At 34.3% G+C, this 25,070-nt stretch overlaps 1 protein-coding gene across 1 annotated transcript in view; it reads left to right on the top strand.

Annotated features, from left to right (window-relative positions):
- Positions 1-25,070, top strand: part of ASZ1 (ankyrin repeat, SAM and basic leucine zipper domain containing 1) — a 52,220-nt gene that overhangs the window by 3,709 nt on the left and 23,441 nt on the right. The window contains exon 4 of the mRNA XM_041728037.1: positions 1,574-1,685. Within this exon, the coding sequence (XP_041583971.1) occupies positions 1,574-1,685 (112 nt within the window). The remainder of the gene's footprint in view (positions 1-1,573; positions 1,686-25,070) is intronic.

Genomic DNA, 25,070 nt, shown 5'->3' with positions numbered 1-25,070 from the left:
CTGATAATTTTGTCAAAAATTATTTGAAAATCACTCTTTAGAATTTAAAACTCAACTCTGAATTATATTACCTAAGGTTGTTTCAAAGATAGCTTATTAAATCCACATGTTTTTTGTTACTAGATAATTTCTACTCTGTACTGCTTTGAATGCTTTTGAAAAATAAGTATATGTGCACATCCAGTTTATTATATTGAATTATTGCTTATTTTTAACATGTTTCTAATAGGTATATAAATTATTGAATCATTTCATAATTTAAATATAGATTTCACTTTAGAATTAATTTTCACATTTACTTTGTATCTACATTAGATATTTGTAAAACCATTTCTACTCTGTTTTCTTCTCTATTTTATGTAATTTCCCATCTTATCAGTAGTTTTGTATTTAACCTGCTGTGATTGGTTTTTCTTTTTATTTTGTCATTTTAAAATATCACCCAATGAAAACTGGGCTTAGGAATGAGATTTCTGAACGTGTATAAAATATTCTGCTTTTAAAAAAAATAATAGTTTTCTTAACCATAGAGAACAAATTGATGGTTACCAGAGGAGAGATGGATGGGGGATGGGTTAACAGATGATGGGGAGTGCACTTGTGATGAGCACCAAGTGTTGTGTGTAAGTGTTGAATCTGATTACACTGTATGTTAACTGGAATTTAAATAAAAACTAAAAAATAAACTAAAAAAATAATAGATTTCTTTCTTTAGTTCTTGTAATCGGAGGAATATTTACAGTTATAAAACAGTTTATATTTTTCTTAGCATGTTCACATAAATTCTTTTATGTATTCAGCAGTAACCCCATCAGGTAAAGAGGGCAACTTCCTATCTATAAACTAGGTCTACTGAGATATTAAGTAATCACTGTAGTCATAGTTTCTCAGTGGCAGAACTGAGATTAGAATTTTTATACTTATCAGGATTAAATCACTGATATAAACTATAGCTGCCATGACCTATTTGAATTCCCCAACTCTTAGCTGAAAAGTGTTTTTATTTTTTTGGTCTGTGATCTCTGTGTGCCATAGGGGTCAAGAGAAGTTTTTAGGAAACAGGGAATTCTGAGAGATCCCAGTAGAAAAGGACCAGAAAGAAACCAATGGATATGGCAGATAGGTCATTTGCAGTAGGATGGTTTGGATAAAAGCCAGATTTCATTGAGCTGTTAAATGAATGAGAAATAAGTGAAATCAGAGAATATCGGGTATTGACTTTCAACTACAAGTTCAGCAATGCAAATTTTAATCAACCAAAAACTGTTCGACTCCAAGCAGTATCTTTATACAGCATCCATGTTCTTACCACTCTCTTGTTTTCTTAAAAGGAAAAAAGGAATAAGGAAGGGAAATTAAGAAATGTAGCTGTATTTTGGAGATTAAGGCAGTTTATCCCTAAACTCATTTTTTGGTGAAAGAAAACAGTTATCTACTGAGAGTAAGAGCTTTGGGAATAGGTTATAAAATTTTAAAGAGTACAGTAAATATTTAGAATCCCTTGAATGATGAAAGAAGTCAGAGACATTTCTTGATGTGTGGGGGCATTTCCTTGCTTTTCTTTTCACTACAGATAAGCAAACTATTTTGATAACTGCGTGTTCTGCATGTGGCTCAGAGGAACAGATCTTAAAGTGTGTAGAGCTACTACTTTCAAGAAATGCTGATCCAAATGTTCCTTGTAGGTAAGAGCCTTATCTATTAAAAACTATGGATATTTTTCTTTATCAGCCTGCTAAACATTTGATAGCATCATTTTTTAAAAATCATACACAGTGTGTGTTTACTTGGCCATAAAGTTGAGGAATGGTAATAGGTCACAAGGTCATGGTTCCAGTGTTATAAAATTATCAAAAGAAAGGGCATATCATGAAAGTAGTCTTTCAACTTTTAATTTTTAGGGAAATGTTCTAAGAATTTGAAATGAGGGGGAAAGGAAGGTAATAAACTATCATTTTTCTTGAATCATACACTCAAAACCGTGATTAAGCTATAATAGTAAAACCTCTTAGTGTTCTTTTTGTATAACACTTACCTGCTAAACAGTTCTGTGCAAATATTAAGAATTCCAAAGTGATATATTGAAATATTTTCATTTTTCTAAGACTTTTCCACTTATATCATGTAGGTGATAGCATCTAGATGTGTTGAAAACATGCAGTAACCGTATCTTGGATCTGTTGAAATGTCAGTAATTTAAAAAATGAATCAGCTTAAAATTTCTGAAGTCTTTCCTCATCTCCCTCTGTCTTCTGTTTTATTTAACCTCTGTTTCATTTAATTTTCAAAATGAATAGAGTAGGAAATAGACTATCCAACAGAAATATGTCTAGCCTGAATAGAATTATTACTCATAATTCATTCAAATAATAATGATCTAGTGCCTGATATATAGAAATAACTATACTTGACTTTAGAAGGGTTTTTTTTTTCCTCTTAATTGAGTTTAATTTCTATGACACCTAGACAGCAGGTGTCTATCTTGTCTCCCAGTGGACACGTTGTAATGTCTGGAGATATTTTTGATTGTCACGTCCAGGAGATTCCACTGGCTTAGAGAATGCTACTGGCATAATGGATGCTGCTAAACATCCACAGTAGATAGGATAGCCTCTCAAAACAAAGAAGTACCCATCCCAAAATATCATAGTGCTCTGGTTGAGAAACTAGTGTGAGAAAAGGCAAGGCTTATAGAGTGGTTAATCAGTATTTAACAACCAGTTTTTTTTTTTTTTTTTTTTTTAAGATCTGGAAAACTACCTTCAGATTTTTAGCAAATCAATTCACAGGAACTTTTATTCTGTCATATATGGTATAATCCCTAGTTAGTTTTTACTTTGGATTTGACTGTACTTAGGAATTGGGAACTCCAAGACACCTAGCTGAAGTAAGCCTTGATGAGTCCTACAATTTTAATTTTTACCCTCAGAAGTGGCTTGAAATAATTTGCCATTCTGGGTTCAATGGGAAATTCTTTTTTGCTGGTACTCTTCATTTTTTTTCTACTGCTTCTGCACTGTATTATAGAGAGCAAAATCTTTACCCTTCCAATTACTTATTATCTTGTAAACACACAAAGGAGAAGTCAAGCAAGCCATTGTCTTGGGTTCTAGATTATTCTACTTCCATAAGATCTAGAAAGTACCTTTTGTATATACAAGGTGTATTTGAGGGAAAAAAAAAATCCATTTGCACTAAAATAACAATAGCTTAGCATCTCAAGCTAAAACTATGAGGCAGCCACAGTTTCAAAACTGAAAATCCCAGAAAAGCTGATGAATCTGAAAGAACATGAAATTTGAATTGAAATGTTCTCAACTAAAATAGAGAATTTTACAGCATGATTGAAGAAAAGAACAATTTGCATCTAATTAACAAATGTGAGAAATACCTGGAAAATTATTCATTTTTAGATGTGATTTAATTTTTTTATTTTATTTTAAGCTCATAGCATAAAGTAGTGCAATAATTGAACTCTTTTCTTGCAGAAAATGAGGATCTTGATAGAGCTGAAAAGAATAAGTCATGGGAAATACTGCTTTTCAGCTGCAGATTTTATAAGAAGGAATAGCATTAGTGGACAGTTGGGGATAGTGTGGTGGCAATGAAAAAAAATCTCAGGACACAGGAGAGTACAGTTAAGACTTAGTGGGAAATTTATGGATAATTCATTAGTGATAAAAATCAAAACCTATTAAAATATTAGGAATTTTAGTTTCAATCCTTATTCCCTCCCTTTTTTCCTTTTCGTTTTTGAAAAAAATTTTTATGGTAGAAAAATGTAGTAAAGTATACATAACATAAAACTTGTCATTTTAACCATTTTCAGTGTATAATTTAGTATGTTTTTCTAATGTAAAGTTCTGCTCCAAGCATCTGAAGTTTCAGTCTTTTTTTAAAAAATAAATTAATTTTTATTGGTGTTCAATTTACCAACATACAGAATTAACACCCAGTGCTCATCCCGTCAAGTGTTCCCCTCAGTGCCTGTCACCCACTCACCCCCACCCCCCGCCCTCCTCCCCTTTCAGTCTTTTTGAGCATTGCTCACCTTACTAGCCTGAGATCCCAGGTAAGCTGGAGACCAGCAGCTTACATCTGTTCCTCAGTTACCTGTGGACTATCTGCTGCTTTGTTTTACCTACTGAATTGTTTTTTTGGGAAATCACGTTTGGTGTTTGTTGCTGTTTGATAAAGCAAGCTGTTTGCATATGTGTGTTGAAGACCAATATCACTAAATGCTCTATATTATTTTTAGCTTTTCTTCTACTTCTTTAGCCATTTTAGTTCATTATTATGGTGAACATATATTAATATTCTAATGTATTAGATAAAGATTATTTGAAAGAGCAACTCTCATCCGCTTTGAAATTTTATGTTGCTTTCAAATAATGTATGTAAGTAGATTTTAAAATCTGCAAATACCATTTGATTCCTAGGTGTCTCTGAGAAATTTTCTTAGCTTCTTCCAACATTTCTGACATTTCTTATGTTTCATCTTGAAATTGGTTAATGAAAAAAAATCCCTCACTTTAACATGGAATCATTAAGATGTCTTTATGTCCCACACCAAGCCCCAGTATGACCAGCATTTTTTTAAAGTTTAGATTAATACCTCAGTTCTGGAAAAGTCTCATTTATTTTCAAATATTATCTCTACCCTGTTCTTTCCTCTTTCCTCTCTAATTGTATATCTGTTAGACCTCAGTTCTCTCTTTTTTCCCCTCATGTCTTTGTTTCACTGAGTCACATTCTGAATAAGAATTTTCAGTCCGCCTTCTCCATCACTGAATCTCACTTCTAATTTATTGCTTCTAATTTATTAAGCTCAACAGTTCAGTTAATAATTTCAGTTACTTTCTAGAAATTCTGTTTGATTTTTTTTTAACTGTCAGTGTCACTTTTTTTTTTTTAAGATTTATTTATTTATTTGAGAGAGCAAACAATGTGTGGGCATGCAGGGGGAGGGGCAGAGAGAATCCCAAGCACGCTCCACACTGGGTGTGGTGCTGGACATGGGGCTTGATCCCAGGACTCTGACATCTGTACCTGAACCAAAACCAAGAGTAGAACAGTCAACTGACTGTGCCACCCAGGCACCCTGACAGTGTCACTTTTTTTACAGCTCTTTGTTCCCTGAAAACACTTTCAAGCTCTAAATTAGAACTTCTTTAATATGACAAATGTATGCAATTGACCCTTGAATAAATGCGGGGATTGGGAACACCAACCCCCGTAAGGTGAAAATCTGCATGTAACTTTTGATTCCCCCAAAACTTTACTACTAGCCTTCTGTTGAGCAGAAACCTTACCAATAACATGAACAGTCAATTAACTTGTGTGTTATATGTATTATATACTGTATTCTTACAATGATGTAAGCTAGAGAAAAAATGTTGAGAAAATCATAAGAGAAAATATATTTATAATACTGTACTGTATTTTTTTTTAAAGATTCTGTTGACTTATATATTGAGAGAGAGAGAGTGAGGGGGAACACAGAGAGAGGGAGAGAAAGAACCTCCAGCAGACTTCACACTGAGTGTTGAGCCCGATGTCCAGGGCTCAGTCCCACAACCTGACATCATGATGACCTGAGCCAAAATCAAGAATTGGATGTTTAACCAACTGAGCCACCCAGACACCCCTGTATTTATTGAAAAAAAAAAAATCTGTGCCTAAGTGGACCCATGCAATTCAAGTCCATGTTGTTGAAGGGTCAACTGTAGTCTACATGAAATAATTACAATATTTGAAGTCTTGGTATCCACCAAGACCCTTGATCCTTTCTGTTAGCAGTAGCTTTTCATGCTTCTGATTCATGACTAGGTGCTAGTCATTATATTCTAAAACTTACTTGTAGGAATAATATGAGGCCACCAGGTAGGAATTTATGTGTTTCAAAAGGTGCCCTGGGCACCATCAGCCCAGGACTCATGTAACCTAACTAAAGTTCAGGGTTTGAAGTCCCCTGGATCATTTGGTGATGTATACTAAGGATACTAGTTTATTTCTGGCTCATCCTTACCTTGAAGGTGTAGCCCTTAGAGCCCCAGCTTAATGTGTGTCGGGTGTGGTTTAGTAAACTTTCTACTTCTTATAGGCCCAGAACTTTGATTTTCTTCCTCTTCATGTTCACTACCTCCAAAGCCACAGCTCATTTTCCGATTGGGTTCTTCTGGACTGGCAAATGCTCTGCAGGCAAAAGCAACCACAAATGCTAAGTTGATTTACCTCTGGGTTTTTGCCATCTAGATTTTGGCTTAGTAGTTCTTCAATATATTATTAGCCCTTCAGTTTTTAAGAAATTAAAATTTCATTTAGCTGTTTTGATGCCTTCACAGTTCTGGTACACATTAGCTTGGCATTAATTGGAAGTAGAAATCTGCATCTTCTAAATGTTTTGTTTTTTTACTTACAGGTTTTCTGTTAGCTCTTTAATTCCTTGTATTCCATGAAGACGCTTATCATGTTTAAAATAGAACTAATTTAATATTTAATGATCAACTTTCTATATTACTACATATAGACCTATCTTGATTTTTAAAATTACTTTTTCTTAATTTTTAAAATTACTTCTATTTTTCCTCCTATGAGACAAATGGTCAAAAAAATGACACCTTGAAAGCCATTTCAAAGTTAATACAAATCACATCTTATGTTTCTCTTGGACCTTGCTACTGACAAGTCTTAGCACAGTGTACTGTGTCTAGCAAAATATGGAAATTTAATACTGGTTTGGGTTTTGTTTTGGGCTTTTTTTTTTTTTTGGCTTTAGAACTTGTTTTGGGGGTTAGTTCTTTAGCTTGTTTTTAAATGAAACTGTACCAGGCAGTGTGTTGATTGCTCTTAAATATATTCTCTAATATAATCCTTACAACTCTTTGGTAGATAATGGTTTTTACAGAACAGAAAAGTGGCTCCCAAGTATGTATGTATGTATGTTTGTATGTATTTATTTTTTTATTTTTATTTTTTAAAGATTTTATTTGCTCATGAGAGACACACAGAGAGAGGCAGAGACACAGGCAGAGGGAGAAGCAGGCTCTCTACAAGGAGCCTGATGTGGGACTCGATCCCCAGACTCCGGGATCATGCCCTGAGCAGAAGGCGGATGCTCAACTGCTGAGCCACCCAGGCGTCCCCCAAGTATTTAAAACTTTGACTGTAGCACAGGTTTGATAACAGAATTTACAACAGTTAATCCAAACAGAACCCACCATTGGAATGTATTAATGTTTCCCATCTTGTCTATCTATATTTAGAATTTTTCAACATGACCAGTTTAAACCACATGGTCTTTTCTAATTGTTGCAAAACATGTCTGTGTTAACTGCCTTATATCTTGGGATTTTTTTTTCCTAAATTATTATAGATAGTTGAATGTTTTGATTTTAAAAGTCCATAGATGTCAAAGGAGAGTATGTGAACACAAAAATATTATCACTTTAGTGTAGCTTAGTCATATTTAGCCCTGAATAAAAGGTGGCCTGCTGTCTAATTACTTGTAGCTTGGCAGTTGTGCCATGGTATAGACTTACCGTTCCTTACTTTTCTTTTTATATTGATAATGTAGTAACCAATGACATTATAAATTATTAAAGTCTAAAAGGTCTGTAATAGATGATTGGATGTATAATAAAATTTGAAAACTTCTTTAATCTAGCCTTAAATTTGGAGTTGAGATTTTTATTGTTAGAGTAATAATAAGTTTCCAGAAAGTATATATAATTATAATTTCTGTTTTTGGGAATGGTATGGGTTCCTCAAATTTTCTGAAACCTTTTTTTGAAACATTTCTTATATTAAAAATATATATGTATATTTTTACATTTAGAAGGCAATTTTCCTGGTAGAGAAATTTATTGTATTCGGATTGCTCAGACATGAGATAAAGGTTTTATAAAATGATGTGGCATTTTAATTTCAATAGATGTTTTTATTACTGTTGATAAGATAGCACACAGTAACTGATATCCAAGGTTTTGACGTAATAATTGTGTGATTGTTAACTTGTTGAATGTTATTGCCTGTTTTAATAGACAGAAAATACTCTGGGAAAAATGTTACTTACTTTCCCTGAGTATAAATTTAGTTGTAAATGTCACTGGAGCATTTGGTAAACTGAGGTGTAATTTTGGATTACAAGATTAACTTGTTTTCTAGTTGTAAGTAAATATGTGACATATCTTTGCTCTGAAAACAGGCTGAAGTCACAATATTTTCAGAAATAATTTTAAAAACAGCTTATTTAGAAAACTACTAGAAAGTGTTATTTTGTGGGGGGCTTTTTCCTATATATCTTTATAAATTGCCTATCGATATTCTTTGCCCATCTTTTTATTTACCTGTTCTTTCTTTATCTGAATATAGGAGCTGAAATTACCGTTATTAGCAGTTTTACATGTATGTGAACATTGACAAATACTTTAGTGTTACCTTGCCTACATAGGGCATGGCATTAATATTACTATTCATAAACCTGGAAATCTATTTGGTCCTTTTGAAAGTATGAAATGCAGAGGGTAGAAGTGAGAAAAGCTACTTGATGAAAGCCCTTGACACTGATCTCTGAAAACACATGCACAGAAACCAAGACTTTAAATCAAATATATAAAAATAACTTCTAAATTCTGACTTGACTTTGTTTTATTGGTGTCTAAGACCAGTGGTAAGTTGTGTGTTAGTTACTACAGCTTCCACTTCAAAGAGACCCGTGCTATTTCTTTTATTTATTTGTGGTCACATGGTCATATCTAGCTTCAGCGGAGGGAGGAAGTATAATTGACTGTGGCACAGGAGAATCAGCCACATTGGGTGGACAGTCCTGATGATTTACCATGTCACCTGAAATGTATTTTCTTCAGGGCCACAATTGTATTTCCTTTTAACTGTATGCTTAAAGCAATTATTAATTTTGAATTTTGAGCATAAATTTGTAGCAAGAAAAATTGATACTTAGCTCAGACTTTTCATTCACTTTCATATATAATTTGTCCGTAATTTGTTCTTTATATTGTCTCTTAAATTCATTGCAATTTTGATCTCTAATCCCACCTAAAGGGCTACTTTAATTGCCTCCTAATTGATATTTTTGACTACACTAAGTCTGTTCTTTATTCAGTCTTGTGTGCTGTTATCTGTAGAACACACTTCCTTTTTGTCTATTAGATAAAGGCCAAACCTCTCTGTAATTTGATCCCACCTTAATTACTTCTCACTATTCCTGAAAGTCTAACTTCTTTTTCATTTCATTTCAGCAGTGTTCCTCAGATACATAATCATTCCTGCCTCTATGTTTTTTGCTTTTGTTACTCTTCAACGTGGAATATCATCATCTTCCCTCACTGCATTCAAATTGTGTCTTCAAGTGCCAGGTTAATAGTGTATGATGCTTTCTTTTGCTATTAAGCCCACAAGGGTACTTCTGTTCATAAGCTATGATTTGGGATGGGTGACTATCTTGTTCACATTTTTGTACATCTCATATGTTGTCCTTTCATGTTCTCTTGATTTCCCTGTGAACCCTAACTACCCTAGGGCTACATATTTTTTTATTCCTTCACAGTTCTTTCATTTGGTATTAAGTTCTTACTGACTTTGATAGAATGATCATTTGTTTTATTTGCAAAACTTAACTGAAACATTATTTGTGAAGTAATAATATGTCAATCCACTTATGCCATAGAAGACATGAAACATGACTTAGAGGCTGAAGGTCTAAGTCCGGATACTGTCTCACCAATTTGTCCAAGCTAATATAGTCATCAAGTATTTTTGAAATATTTAAAGCTAATTTTCTTCAGTGATTTATAGATGTGATACCTAACTAGCTAGCAGGGTAGCTGTGAGAATTAAAACAAGATAATGAATATGAAAGTATTTAACATGCTGCCATTTCATAGTAAATGCTTACCAAATGTCACATTTACTTAAATTGATAATATTTCCTGTGCTTTATTATAAGAGCACAATTTCTGAAATGCATATTTTTGACTGATCTATAAAATTAAACTAATAAGTATATATACTATTTTTATTTAAACATTTTTATCACTTTAATAAAATGTACATAAATGTATAAGGATATTCTTTTAACTGAACTTTAAAAATTAGTTAAATATTTCAATATAGCAAATACCTGGATTATTATTTTGGTGGATCCAGAGTAAATGAGAGTTGGGGACATGGAAAGAATGGATGTGAATCACCCTTTCTAGTAGCTTAGCAAAGAAAGCAATGATACAGGATGTTGGCTAAATGGAAAGTTAGATACACTCTGACTTCAGCAGTTAGTCTTTAAACTGTTCTAACTGCTGAAGGAATGATTTTCTTTTTAAGTGAAGCTGTAGTTTGTCTAACACTCCTCAAAAGGATTACCCAATTTTTGAGTATAATTGTTCCAGATTTTTTGTAATTAGAAATTATAATCCCATCTTAAGTCTCTTCTGAGTTTTGATTAGGCTTAGGTCACCATATGCATTTTCACACACACACACACACACAAAAAACTAATTTGAAATAATCATATTTCATGTATTATACTTTTTTTCACATATCTCTGAAATTGGTGTGCCTCTTAAAATTGATGGTGTCATATATCAAATGAAATATGGTTTGTTACTTATTTCAGAGTTGTCTTGGTTTATATGTTTTGTATTCAGGGTTGTCCGCCAATACTAGAAGTCCTGAAAGAAGTGAACAGTGTAAAAATAGCATTTTAAGCTTTCTCTCATGATTTCATAGCTTTCAAAAATGAAAGGTTTTTTTGTTACTTAAATACACTATTTTAGTGATTCCCACCAGAATAAGTTACTTCCTACCTATTAATGGTCTGTGCTGAAGAAAAAGGATGAATTGTTGATATAATGAAGCATAAGACTAAAAGAATTAATTTATTTCTCCATTATGCTTATCTTGTACGCATAAAGATGGTATTTTAGTCAATAAGAAGCATACTGCTACAATTATATTTCCTTTTGAAAATTTTCCCCACTTTCCAGTGTTATGGCAACTTCATGAATACCTATACACAAGTGGATCTATTTTTGTTGGGAAAGTTTAATATCTCCTGTTAGTATGTCTTTGTAGAACTGTACACTAATTAGGACCTTTACTTGGTCAAGAATTTACTGGATCTTGTCAAGATACTGATTTTTAATATTCATTGGCCCTTATTAAAGCCATTACGACTTACTAAAAATTAAGAAAAACATAAAACTTCTACATATCAAAGCTGTGACTCATATAGTCTTTGGAAAGCCATGTTTTTACTCATGATTCTAATTTTGCTTTAAGCATGTTTAAAATAATAAGCTATGATTAAAGGCTGCTGTGCATCCTCCCCAATCATATTCGTTTCACTTCTTTCTTCCCCAGAGGTAACAAGTCTTGTAATTTCTATGTATTTGTCCTGCCCAAGTTGGATTGATTATCATCCACATGTACTTAGATATAGTAATCCATCCATATATCTATAAAACTTACATCATTTGGTCTATTTTTTATTCTGCTTTTTCATTGAAATCTGATTTACAAAGTGAAATGTACAGATCTTAAGTGTACAATTTGGAGAATGACAAATAAATATACCCACACAGCTCACATCCCTTTCAAAATACGGAACATTTTTCCATTATTCTGGGATGTTCCTTAGGTCCCTTCCAAGACAATCTCTGAACCGTAGAGGCAACCACTGTTATTTTTTTTTCTTCCCTGATTAGTGTTCTGTTTAGTGCATCATACAGTATATACTCTTAGTATCTGAATTCTTCACTCAGCATAAGATTTTTGAGGTATATCTATGTTTTATATATCAGTAGTTTACTTTTTATTGCTGATAAATAGTCCAGTGTTTGAATATATCACAGTTTTTTTTAATCTCTTAGTTTTATTTTTGTTAATGATCTGTCTTAATTTCACTGTGGTCAGAGAACACAGTTTTGTGTGATTTCATATCTTTACAGTTTGTTGATATTTTCTTTATGGCCCAGAATGTGGTCAGTTTTTGATGTTCATGTTCACTTCTAATAATTTGGCAATAGGTGGTATAATGGTCCATGTATATTAATTAGGCAACATTTATTTGTTCTGTTACTCAAACCTCCTCAATGACTACAGGTTTTTTGCTCACTTGTTCTGTCAGTTACTATGATTTCTATCTTGATCAGCTTTTGCTTATGTTTTAAGGTCACCATATTCCTGATATATTAACCTTTTATGAAGTATATTCCTCTGCATGTTTAGTAATGCTCCTTTACTATAATATACTTTATGTAATATTATTAGTAGAGTGGTATCAGCTTTCTTTTAGTGTTTGTATAGTATCTTTTTCCGTCATTTTACTTTCAGCCTTTGTGTGTGCTTTTATATACAGTTAGCAACAGACAGTTCTTTTTTTAAATCCAGATTGATTAACAATATTTTCCTTTTAATAGGAATATTTAGTTCACTGGCATTTAGGGTACTTGCTGATATATGTTTCATTTCGTTGGTGTTCTTTTTCATCAAGATTGCTTTTAGATTTTTATCTTTTCTTATTCAGTTTCCTGTCTTGCTAGTTATTCATTCTTCTGTTGTTCTTTGAGTGGCTACTCTACAGAGATTGTTAGCATGTACTTTTTACTTATGAGTCCATTATATACAAATACTTTTACCAATTCCTGGACAATGTCAGGAATCAGAATATTTTAACTCCATTTGCTCATCCCACTCCTACCTTTGTGGTGGTGGTGTCATATATTTTAAATCTCTATGTGTTTTAAACCTCACAGCATATAATTATCATCATTTTATTTTATTTTATTTATTTATTTATTTTACATTAGTCACTTTTTTTACGATAGTCACACAGAGAGAGAGAGAGAGAGGCAGAGACACAGGCAGAGGGAGAAGCAGACTCCATGCACCGGGAGCCTGACGTGGGATTCGATCCCGGGTCTCCAGGATCGCGCCCTGGGCCAAAGGCAGGCGCCAAACCACTGCACCACCCAGGGATCCCTCATTATTTTATTATTGCCATCAATTATGTTGTTATGAATTCTTATTTAGATTTAACGTATTATCTCTGGTATTCTAGGTAGATAGATTGATTGATTGATTGATTTTACTTATCTATTCATAAGAGACAGAGAGAGGCAGAGACATAGACAGAGGGAGAAGCAGGCGCCCTGTGGGGAGCCCGACGCAGGACTGGATCCCAAACCCCAGGATCACGCCGTGATGCCCAACCGCTGAGCCACCCCAGGTCTCCCTCTCTCTGGTATTCTTAATTCCGTCTTATAGTTTCATGTTTCAATCAGGGATCATTTGTCTTCTGAAACCTTTCTTCACTGTATTTGCTGGTGACAAAGTCTGTTTTTGTTTGAAAACCTTTTTATTTTACTTTAATTTTGAAAGTCATTTTAATTGAGCACAGGCTTCTAGGTTAGATGTTATTTACTTTTGATATTTTAAAGCTACATTTTGCTGTCTCCTGCTTCCTTTGTTTCTATTGAAAAGCTGTTAGTCTTCTTGTTGAAGATACTGTATTTTATCCTTTGGTCGGTTTTACGATTTTCTGGGGTTTTTTTGTATTTTTTTAAAGGATTTTATTTATTTCTTCATTCATGAGAGACAGAGAGAGAGAGAGAGGCAGAGACACAGGCAGAGGGAGAAGCAGGCTCCATGCAGGGAGCCCGACGTGGGACTCGATCCCGGGACTCCAGGATCATGCCCCGAGCCAATGTCAGGTGCTCAACCGCTAAGCCACCCAGGGATCCCTGTTTGTTTTTTATTTTGAGCAACTTTGCTGTAATATTCCTAAGTATATCTTTCTTTGAATTTGTTCAGCTTGGGGTTTATAGAACTTTTCGATTCTGTTGTTTGATATATTTTGTGAGTCCGGGAAGTTTTTCAGCCAATATATCTTCAGATAATTGCTTTTGCCTCATTCATTCATATTCTCTCTCTCTCTCCCCTCCCCGCCCCGTACCTGAGATTTAGACCATTATATCCATATCACATGTGTCTCTTAACCATCTTTTTTTATTTTCCATTGTTTTTCCTTTCCATATTTCACTCTGGGTATTTTCTCCTGGCCTCCTCCTAACTTTCAGGTTACTAAACTGCTGCTGCAGTTAATGTGCTATTAAAATAATCTATTAACTTAATTTCAGTAATCCTATTTTTTAGTTTTAGAATTTCTGCTTAACTCTTTTTTTTCCCTAAAATTCAGGTTTGTAATTAAATTTTTTCTTTGTCTTCTATTTTCTGAAGCGTATTAGTCACTTATTTTAAAGTATGTTTCTGGTAACATCCATCTAAGTCTTTTTTTTTATTTTTATTTATTTATGATAGTCACACACACACAGAGAGAGAGAGAGAGGCAGAGACATAGGCAGAGGGAGAAGCAGGCTCCATGCACCGGGAGCCTGACGTGGGATTCGATCCCGGGTCTCCAGGATCGCGCCCTGGGCCAAAGGCAGGCGCTAAACCGCTGCGCCACCCAGGGATTCCCCCATATAAGTCTTTTTTAATTGTCCCTTTCTCTTATGATCGCTTGGTTTGTCTTCTAGAATGCCTAGTAATTTTTTATTGAATGTTAGATAGTATGTATAAACATTTATATAGGTCTGTTTGCCGCCAGTAAATATTTTCTTCGGACTGGGAGTTAAACCTTGATCTAATCAGTGATTATGATGGTTCAAGGTTGGGTTTCAGGATTCATCTGTATTTCCCTTATAGCCCTTCAGCGATCTCAACTCAAAGTTGGGATTTTACCTAAGCCACTTACCTTTTAAGGATCATGAATGATAAATTTTGTCTCCTCAGTTTTATGGGAATGCTAAAAGCTATTCTTTTCAGTCTCTTAGCAGCTGTTTTATGGTCTTCCTCTTACCTCTCCATACATATTTTATGTATCTTAGGAATCTGTATATGCCCTGAAAATAAAAGACCAGCAGATCACTTCTCTGCATGGTTCCTTTTACTTTCTGCTATTCCCTTTTTTCTGGACTCTTAATCCTTAAAGTGTTTGGTTGGTACCCTTGAACTCCAATTTTTGTCTTTATCCTCCACAAGAAGGTCTAGAGGTACAACTTTCTGCTTATGCTACCCAGGAATTGGTAAATGCCTCAAGAGAAAAAGTGATAGAGCATTTAGTACTCAGTTCAATAAATGCCTCTTTTCTCCCCAAGATACTGGCTTCTCATATTCTGGCTGCATTAGTTTTCTACAAAGCCTTCAAACATATTTTGTATTGTGTTAGCTTTTACAGCCTTTGTTAGTGGGAAGGTTAATATAATAAAACTATTCTGATAGCTGGAAATGGATGTCCAATTCATAGAATTTTATCATTGTCAGAGTCTTCTTTTTCATAATTATTTCATTAATCTCACCAGCTAAAATTTGATTGTTTTTTAAAGCAGAGTAAAAACAGTAGATAATACTGAACTATACGATAAAAGTGTGACATGCAGACTCACCAACCATTTTGCCCTTGGTACAGAGAAGTAATAAATTTATCATTATGAGGGTTCATTTTTTTTCCTCAGATTGAAAGTTTTGTTTCTACTTTTCCTTGTATGCCCTCTAGTGGAAGTTTTATTGAAATGAAATAATTAAAAGATAAATAAAAGGCTTTGTATCATCTAGAAAAAAATTGTAATTATGGGTAATATAATAAAGGTAAAATTAATTTTTTGAGGAACTTTGGTAGATGAAGGGAAAAATAATATCACTAGTATATTCAACTGGGTTTAGTTAAACAGTATATGCTAAGCACTAGGAGATATAAGGTAACAGATTCGTTTCCTGCCTCAAGAATTTGACAAAATAGTAGAAGACATTATAAGACTATAGACATTTACAAGGTATTAGGGCCAGAGGTAGTAGAGGGTCTCTCTAGAAATAGAAATTAGGGGAGAATTTAACAGAGATGAAGGAAGATGTCAAGTGAAACATTCTTGTCAAGTGGCCATGGTCCCTGTGTGCCAGCTGTGGGGAGGGGAGGGCCTGCAGGAATTTTCAAGAATTGAGACTTGAAAAATAAGTAGTAATTAGTAAAATGAAGATGATAGAAGAGAATATTCACCCTCTGCAGACAGAGGAGAGTAAGTGAGCATATTTTATTCAGGCAATTGTAAGTTATATAACCAGATCATATAGTATTAGAGTAGAAAATGAGTCATTTGGCCGTGGCTAGATAATAATCTGTGTAATTCATGCTAGAAAATATGAATTTTATCTGAAAGCTATGAAACAATTTTAGGAACAAGGAATGTGTTAGTATTTTATAAAAGTTATTCTGATATTAGGTTGAGGATCGGTTGGAGTCAGGAAATCCAGTTAAAAGGCAGTTGCTCTTGCCAGAGCCATGGAGTATGTTCAGGATTGAAAATAGCAAGTAATTTTGCCTGAATTTGAAGAGCATTAGTTCCATTGTACCTCAGGATAGTTATCAAAATGTATTTTTATTTAAAATTCTGATCATGGGGATCCCTGGGTGGCTCAGCGGTTTAGCGCCTGCCTTTGGCCCAGGGCACGATCTGGAGTCCTGGGGTCGAGTCCCGCATCGGGCTCCCGGCATGGAGCCTGCCTCTCCCTCTGCCTGTGTCTCTGCCCCCCACCTCCCTCCCTCTCCCTCTTCCTCTCTCTCTCTCTCTCTCTCTCTCCTCTGTATCATAAATAAATAAATCTTTAAAAATAAAATAAAATAATAAAATAAAATAAAATTCTGATCATAGGGCAGCCCAGGTGGCTCAGTAGTTTAGTGCCACCTTTGGCCTAGGGCCTGATCCTGGAGACTGGGGATCGAGTCCCACATCAGGCTCCCTGCATGGAGCCTGCTACTCCCTCTGCCTGTGTCTCTGCCTCTCTCTTTGTGTCTCTCATGAATAAATAAATAAAATCTTTAAAAAAATAAAATTCTGATCACAGAAGGTTCCTGTTTTATTTTTTAATATGTAATTTATAAAGTGAGAAGTCTTTTTTTTCCTAATCCATAACAGGTTGTTATATATGCTATATATGTTATATATTCATGTTATATATGAATTTATTCCACGTGTTAGCATTTTTCTTCTGTTTTCCTTTATTTTTAAATGGGGTTAAATGCTATATACTGTATTGCAATTGCTTTTTTAACTGATCCGTGTTTTTCAGACACTACACTGCCAGTATGTATTATTATAGTTCTCTTTATAATGGATGCATAATATTCCACTGTATGAATGTGTTATCATTGCTTAACCTAATATTTTACTGAAAAACAGCTAGACTGCTTTCAGTTTTTTAGTATTACAAAAATGCTATGGTGAACATCTTTGGAAACATGAGTAGGTTTTCCATGGAACATATTCCTAAAGTAGAGTTACTGACTCAGATATGTTTATTTAGAGTTGAGATAGGTACTGCTAAACTGTCTTCCGAAAAATTTGTTTTACCTGTTACTGCCTCCCTCACTATTTGAGACCTATGCTGTGATATCACTGGCTTTTTTTGATGTTCTAAATTCTCCAATCTGATGTGTAAACAGTGATACTTCATTTTAGTTTGCATGGTTTTTAATACTTAATTGATTAGCCTTCCACATTTTTGTTAGGTGTTTATATTTCTTTGTCTTTTAATTGCCTGTGACCTTTGCCATTATTTTTACTTGGTGGCCCACATGTTTCTTAATGATTTATAAGACCTTTTTGTATATTGGACCTTTTAGCTTTTTATTGTTCTATGTGTTGAAGATGCTATTTCTAGTATGTTTTCCTTTGTGCTATTTTTTGTTATTTTTAATTTTTATGTTGTGATTTCTGTTTTAAGAAAAATTGTCAGAAAACGAATATCCAAAAAAGAAGTCCTAGGCTCGGGATCCCTGGGTGGCGCAGCGGTTTGGCGCCTGCCTTTGGCCCAGGGCGCGATCCTGGAGACCGGGGATCGAATCCCACATCAGGCTCCCGGCGCATGGAGCCTGCTTCTCCCTCTGCCTGTGTCTCTGCCTCTCTCTTTCTCTCTGTATGACTATCATAAATAAATAAAATTTAAAAAAAATTTAAAAAAAAAAAAAAAAAAGAAGTCCTAGGCTCAGAGAGTTGAACAGGTTACTACTTTTAAATTTCTAGGAAATAAATTACACTAATACAATTTAAATAGTTCAGAGTATATCAAAAAAGGAGAAACCTTTCAGTTCTTCTTTATAAAGCAAACATAACTGATTCTGAAACCCAGTTAAAAGAAATTATCTAACAAACTTTATAAATCAATCTCAATTAGAAATATAAATTTAAAAAATCCCAGATCCTTAATGAAGTATCAGGGAAATGAATGTTATCAGCAAATTAAATAATATGTGGAGATTATATGGTATTCATGTCAACTACAAAAAACATGGTCAATACTAGGGAAGTGCATTTTATTTATTTATTTATTTATTTATTTATTTATTTATTTATGGGAAGTGCATTTTATAAACAAGTCAAGGGATTTTTTTAAAGGGGGTTTGCCATCATAATAGATGCCAAAATGGTGTTTTTGTAAAAGTTCAAATCAAATTCCAATTGTTATAGCCTTAGTATAATTTGATTAGATGAATATTTCCTTAATTTAATAAACATATAACTGAAATCAAAACAAATCATGTATGCTTAACAGAGCAACAATAGAGGCATTTGCATTGATGCCAAGAAGATGGCAAAAGTGCTTATTATAAGCTCTCTTTTTGTCTTAACATTGTTTTAGGAATTGTAGGGTAATTCAGTTATGCAAAAGGAGAAAACAAGAGATACAAATAATAATAAAAATAGCTAATAATGACATCATTTATTTCATGCTTAGTACTATTTTGATTATTGAAGATTATTATGTCATTACCACAGATTATGGTAGTATCACAAATAGGTGCCACAAATGTAGAAACTATTATCATGCCTCTACAAAGTTGTAGACATGCCTAAACTGAGGCAGTAAGAGTTTAAGAAACTTCCTGAGGTTAGACAACCAATAAATGCTGAACATTAGATTTGAACTTAGGCAGAATGACTACATTTATACTTATAAGTATACAACTTCGGCTCTAAACCAAGAGTTTGCAAACCTTTAAAATTGACTGGAGCAGGGTCATGCTCATTCACTTATGTATTGTCTGTGTCTGTTTTCATGCTACAACCGTGGATTTGAGTAGTTGTGACACAGATTTGTATGCCCTATAAATCTAAAATATTTACTCGTGACAGAAAAATTTTGCCAAATCATGTTTTAAACCATTGAACTATACTACCTTTGATTAGGCCTTTTTTCTTAGGAAAGAGGGGATAAAGTTCTAATATTTTAGATTATATGAATATATGCTGGTAAACCCCAAGATTATCAATCCAGAAACTGTTAGAAATAATGATCAGGGGGTCCCTGGGTGGCTCAGCGGTTTAGCGCCTGCCTTTGGCCCAGGACATGATGCTGGAGTCCTGGGATCGAGTTCCGTGTCAGGCTCCCGGCATGGAGCCTGCTTCTCCCTCTGCCTGTCTCTGCCTCTCTCTCTCTCTCTCTCTGTGTGTGTCTCTCATGAATAAATAAATAAGATCTTTAAAAAAGAAATAGTAATCATAAAATGACATATTTTTTTAAATACTAATAGGCAAATAAAATTGATTTCCAACTTACAAATAACAACCAGCTTGGGAATACAATGAGATAATAGATCCCAGTGTCGAAAGCAAAGAACATAAATGTCTAAAAGTGAATGTACAAGAAATATGAAAGACCCAAAAGAATAAAAGTTTAAAACTATGCTGAGTGATACAAAAGGATATTGAATTAAATAGATGTGTCATGTTCTTGGCTGGGATGACTCAGCATTTAAAAACATTCATTTATTATCTGAATTAGTCTGTAAAATTAAACATCTCATTCAGATTGCCAAGGGGCTTGTTTTAACTTGATGAAACGATTCTACAAATTCTGAAAGAAAAACGTGGCCAAAGAAAAGACCAGGAATTTTCTGAAAAATAGATTTATGACTTCAAGATGTTAAAGTAAACAAATGCTAAAGTCTTGCCTCTCCACAACAAATTTTAGATATCCATAAAGTTTTAGCAAAGTTCTTTTTGACACAGGAAAGGGAATTACCTCTGGAATGGGAAAGGAGTAACTTTTTTTTTTTTTTTATGATTCTATTTATTAATGAGAGACAGAGGGGGAGAGAGAGGCAGAGACACAGGCAGAGGGAGAAGCAGGCCCCGTGCAGGGAGCCCAACGCAGGACTCGATCCTGGGTCTCCAGGATCAGGTCCCGGCTGAAGGCGGCACTAAACTGCTAGCCACCCGGGCTACCCAAAGGAGTAACTTTTTAAATTAAAGAAGCAGATGGGAAACCCTCTCTGGCAATCCCTAAGAACTGTAGTACTGATAGGCAAGGCCAAGGTTGTTGGCTTGAGTCTTCATGCTTGAGAGGCGTTTTCAGGCCAGAAGATGGTGCACAATCACAAATCATCAAAATCTGGAGAATGTAAACATCATAAAACAGGGACAACAAATTCTTTAACAAAAGAGTAACTTAGACTAGAGAAAGTGGAAAAAAATAGAAGAATTTAAAAAAGACTTTAAAAAAATTAAAGACTTTATTCTTTTGAGCAATAAAAGGATTTGCCTCCACTAAAAAATTATCAAATACAATGAATTATAAAAAAGAAAACTTGTTGAATATTAAACTAAGTATATGTGAATAACAGCAGATGGGATTCAGCTGAATTGCTGATTAATGAACTGGAAGATGGATGTAAGGAAATGTCCTAGAATATGACACCATGGTTATAAGGGAAAAAAGAAATGAGACATAGAGAACCTTGACGAAGCTCTAATATCTATCTAATCGGACTTCCAGAGTGAGAAAATTAAAGAGACTATATTTGAAGTACTAGTAGCCATAAGAGAATGTTCTCAAACTGAAAACACAAAACCTTGGGATTGAAAGATCTTTGAAAGCAAGATTTATACATCTACACAAATAAATATTTATAACATTTTTAATTAAAAATTAAAATATATGGACACATCACAATGAACTTCAGAATATCAAGAATAGAGGCAAAAACCCTAAAATTTACCTGTAGAAAAGGCAATGACCATTCAGTATTAGGTTTCTTAATAACAACTATATGCAGAAGAAGATAAATGATCTGAGGAATAAACTTTGAACCTGTAAAAAAAAAAAAAAAAAAACTTTGAACCTGTAATTCTTCTTTTTAAAGATTTTATTTGTTTGTGTGTTTATTTATTTATTTATGAGAGACGGGATGGGGGGCAGAGGGAGACACAGAGACACAGGCAGAAGTAGAAGCAGGCTCCATACGGGGAATCCAACATAGGACTCGATCCCAGGACTCTAGGATCACACCCCAGGCCGAAGGCAGGCACTAAACCGCTTAGCCCCCCAGGGATCCCCTGAACCAATAATTCTATATTTAGCTATTCAATCTTTCAAGAGTGAAAGAAAAATAAAGGCATTTTCATGCATATGAAAACTTAGTTATTTCAATACAGGCATAGTTGACATTTTGAGTGAGGTTTTATTGATTATTGCAGAATATTTAGCATCCCTGGCCCTTGCCCATTAAATACCAATAACTCCCTCCAGTTATTTTGGTAAACTAAAATGCCTCCACATATATCATAGGAAACTGTTCCTGGCCAAGAACGACTATTATTCTGACTCTTAAAAATAACATCTAAAAAGTTATCACAATTAAAAATAAATCACAGTTAACTAAGTGTGGGGAAAAAAGAAAAGCCAGAAGAAATAATGTGATGCAAGAAATAATGTTGGACAAATAAATTAATAAACATGGTAAATCTAAATAACTACGAGCTGTTTATTTTTTTTAAGATTTATTTATTTATTTATGATAGAGAGAGAGAGGCAGAGACACAGGAGGAGGGAGAAGCAGGCTCCACGCCAGGAGCCCGACGTGGGACTCGATCCCGGGACTCCAGGATCACACCCCAGGCCAAAGGCAGGCGCTAAACCGCTGAGGCAGCCAGGGATCCCCTAAATAACTACGAGCTGTTTAAAAGAAAAGAGTATTTAGAATCTTAAGCAGGATCCCTGGGTGGCTTAACGGTTTAGCCTTTGGTCCTTTGGTCCAGGGCGCGATCCTGGAGTCCCAGGATCAAATCCCGCGTCGGGCTCCCGGTGTGGAACCTGCTTCTCCCTCTGCATGTGTCTCTGCCTCTCTCTCCTCTCTGTGACTATCATGAATAAATAAATAAATAATCTTTAAAAAAAGAGCATTTATAATAAAATGACAGGTTACACTAAATTTCCATGCCAACAGTTTTGGAATTTGGGTGGCTGAGGGGAAAATGAAACAGAATAAAAGAAAACTTCTCTCTTCAGATGAGACCACAGTTATTGATTCACTTTTGTCTTTGTTAAATGGTAAGATGAAGAGTGTTGGGAAGAAGGTGAGAAGGAATTAAAAGTAAGTACTAAAGTAAGGATATTGTAAACTTTCAGATCAAGGGGTGAGAGGTGGATAGAACAAATAGAATTTGATCAGTCTAATAAGACTGGAGAGGAGACATGGTAAATAAAAAGAATAATGTCAGAAATAAGTCCAACCTTATTGACAGAAAAATAATATAATAGGTAAAACTCAGTGACTAAAATACTGTAACTCTCACATTGGCTGAAACCAAAATCCAGTGAGAATGACAAAATAATACCTAATGGTTGAAAATAAAATGGCCAAAAATACTCATTTAGCAAATATTTATACCTGGTAGATACCAAGACAAAAAAGACCTCTGGGGTAAAAAGCAAAAATTTAACAAGATAGTTTCAATGTGTGGCTTTCAAATTTGTAAAATGAAACTACTAGAATTTTTTAAAATAACAAAATCTATAATCACATTTGAAGTTTTTAATAAACAGATTAGACAAAAATAAAGATATAAGCAAGAAAGTTAGATATAGGAAATATAAAAAAACATGTTAGTATATATCTAATCGATACTTACCTAGAATTCTAACATAATTTATACATATAGATTCTTTCTAAATATACATGGATTGCTTTTAAAATATGGTGATTTTCTAGGCCATAAAAGAAGCCTTAATAAATTCCTTTTAAGAAAGTTATCTCTTGGGACGTCTGGGTGGCTCAGCTGTTGAGCATCTACCTTTGGCTCAGAACATGATCCTGGGGTCCTGGGATCAAGTCCTGTATCAGTCTCCTGTGAGGAGTCTGCTTCTCCCTCTGCCTGTGTCTCTGCCTGTGTCTGTCTTTAATGAATAAACAAATAAAACCTTTTAGAAAAAAGAGTGATCTCTTGTAGAATACTTTCACTAACCACAGTGTAATGAATTTAGAATTTTACAACCAAAAGCCTCTTCAGTGCATAAAATTGGGTACTTAAAATTATTCATTGTAATAATTCGTAGATTAAAAAAGAAATCAAAATAGAAGTGATAAAACAGGTCTGAACAGTTGAAGCCTTGATATCAAAACTTTTATGATTGGGACAAAGCAATACTCAGGGGGAAAGTAAGAATCTTAAATTCATTTATTGGTAATTCAAAGCATTGCATGAACTGCATGATATTTATGTTTAAAAATGCTATTTTTCTGCATATGTTCATACATGTAAAATTTATAATTTTTCTTTGCTAAGATCTGGGAAGATAGCCAACTCATATCAGTGATTATCTTAGTATTCTCAGGAAAAAGTGCATATGTATAAATTAAGTAAATTTTTTTTTTTTGAGAGAGAGAGTAGGGAGAGGAACAGAGAGTGAGGGAAAGAGAATCTTAAGCAGGCTCCATCTCAACCCTGAAATCATGGCCTGAGCCAAAATCAAGAGTCAGGCACTTAACCAACTGAGCACCCCTGAATTAAGTAATTTTTGAAAATTTATACATCTTGTTAAAGAGTAATGGCATAGAATTAGCCTTATATTAAAAATAAGTCACAATTAACTAAGTGTGGAATTAATGGAAAGCTGTCTGTTGCCGATCCCTAGATGTAAAACAGAAAAGAAAATCTAAGCAAATTCAAGAGTATATGAAATTACCATATATGATTAATATGGCATTTCAAACTAGAGGAAGAAACTAGATCATCATTTTGGTGCTGGGGATTTGCATAGCTATTTGTAGGAATAAAAAGTACTGGGTTTGAACCTCACCAAAATTATTTCATATGCCTCAAGATATTTAGATATTAAAAAATATAAAGCGACACCAATACTGAATAAAACATAACAAATGAAAATGTGGATGAGTATATTTTGGATTGGCAAAAGTCCTTATATACATGACACAAGGATATTTAGGAAATTGCCACAGAACATTCTCTTCCTCTTTGTTCTCAACTCTGAGCTACTTGCCTTTCTTTGAATTTCTGACTCCTGAGACCTTAAGGCAGCTTGGTGCTGATGAGGTTTCAGGTTCTTGTTCCTATTGCTATAAAATGGTGGGAAAATCAGGGATAAGTCCAGATGGAGAACAGCTAATAGCATAAAAGCTTAACATTAGGAGATTTATGGACCTGAGATGAAGCTAATTTTGCACAAATATCTTAGGTTTCCAAACTCCTAAAGACTTGGAGCTAAACAAGTGAGCTGAGTTGGCTCTGTTGGAGAGGTTGGGACAATTTGGGAAGATAAGAAAGCAGGAAGAATGCTCCAGGTACTTCTGGAAGGAGCCGATAGCCTGCTCTTAAAATATGGACCCACTGCACAAAAAAATTTTTCATTTTCAAAATCTGTAAGGATTTCTGCCATTAAGAATAGTCCCAATTGGTAAGGAAGAAATAAACCTTTAACTATTTGTAGATTATATGATATATATAAAAAAACCCTAAAGACTCCACCAAAAAAACTATTAGAACTGATAAATGAGGGCAGCCCGGGTGGCTTAGTGGTTTAGCACCCACCTTTGGCCCAGGGCGTGATCTTGGAGACCTGGGATAGAGTCCCATGTCAGGCTCCCTGCATGGAGCCTGCTTTTCCCTCTGCCTGTGTCTCTGCCTCTCTCTCTCTCTCTCTCTCTCTCTCTCTCTCTCTATCTCTCATGAATAAATAAAAAATAAAATCCTTAAAAAGAA

This window comes from Vulpes lagopus, chromosome 13, assembly GCF_018345385.1.
Source record: "Vulpes lagopus strain Blue_001 chromosome 13, ASM1834538v1, whole genome shotgun sequence".
NCBI lineage: Eukaryota > Metazoa > Chordata > Mammalia > Carnivora > Canidae > Vulpes > Vulpes lagopus.
The sequence above is the reverse complement of the archived record's forward strand: the minus strand, read 5'-3'. Positions and strand labels throughout refer to the sequence as shown.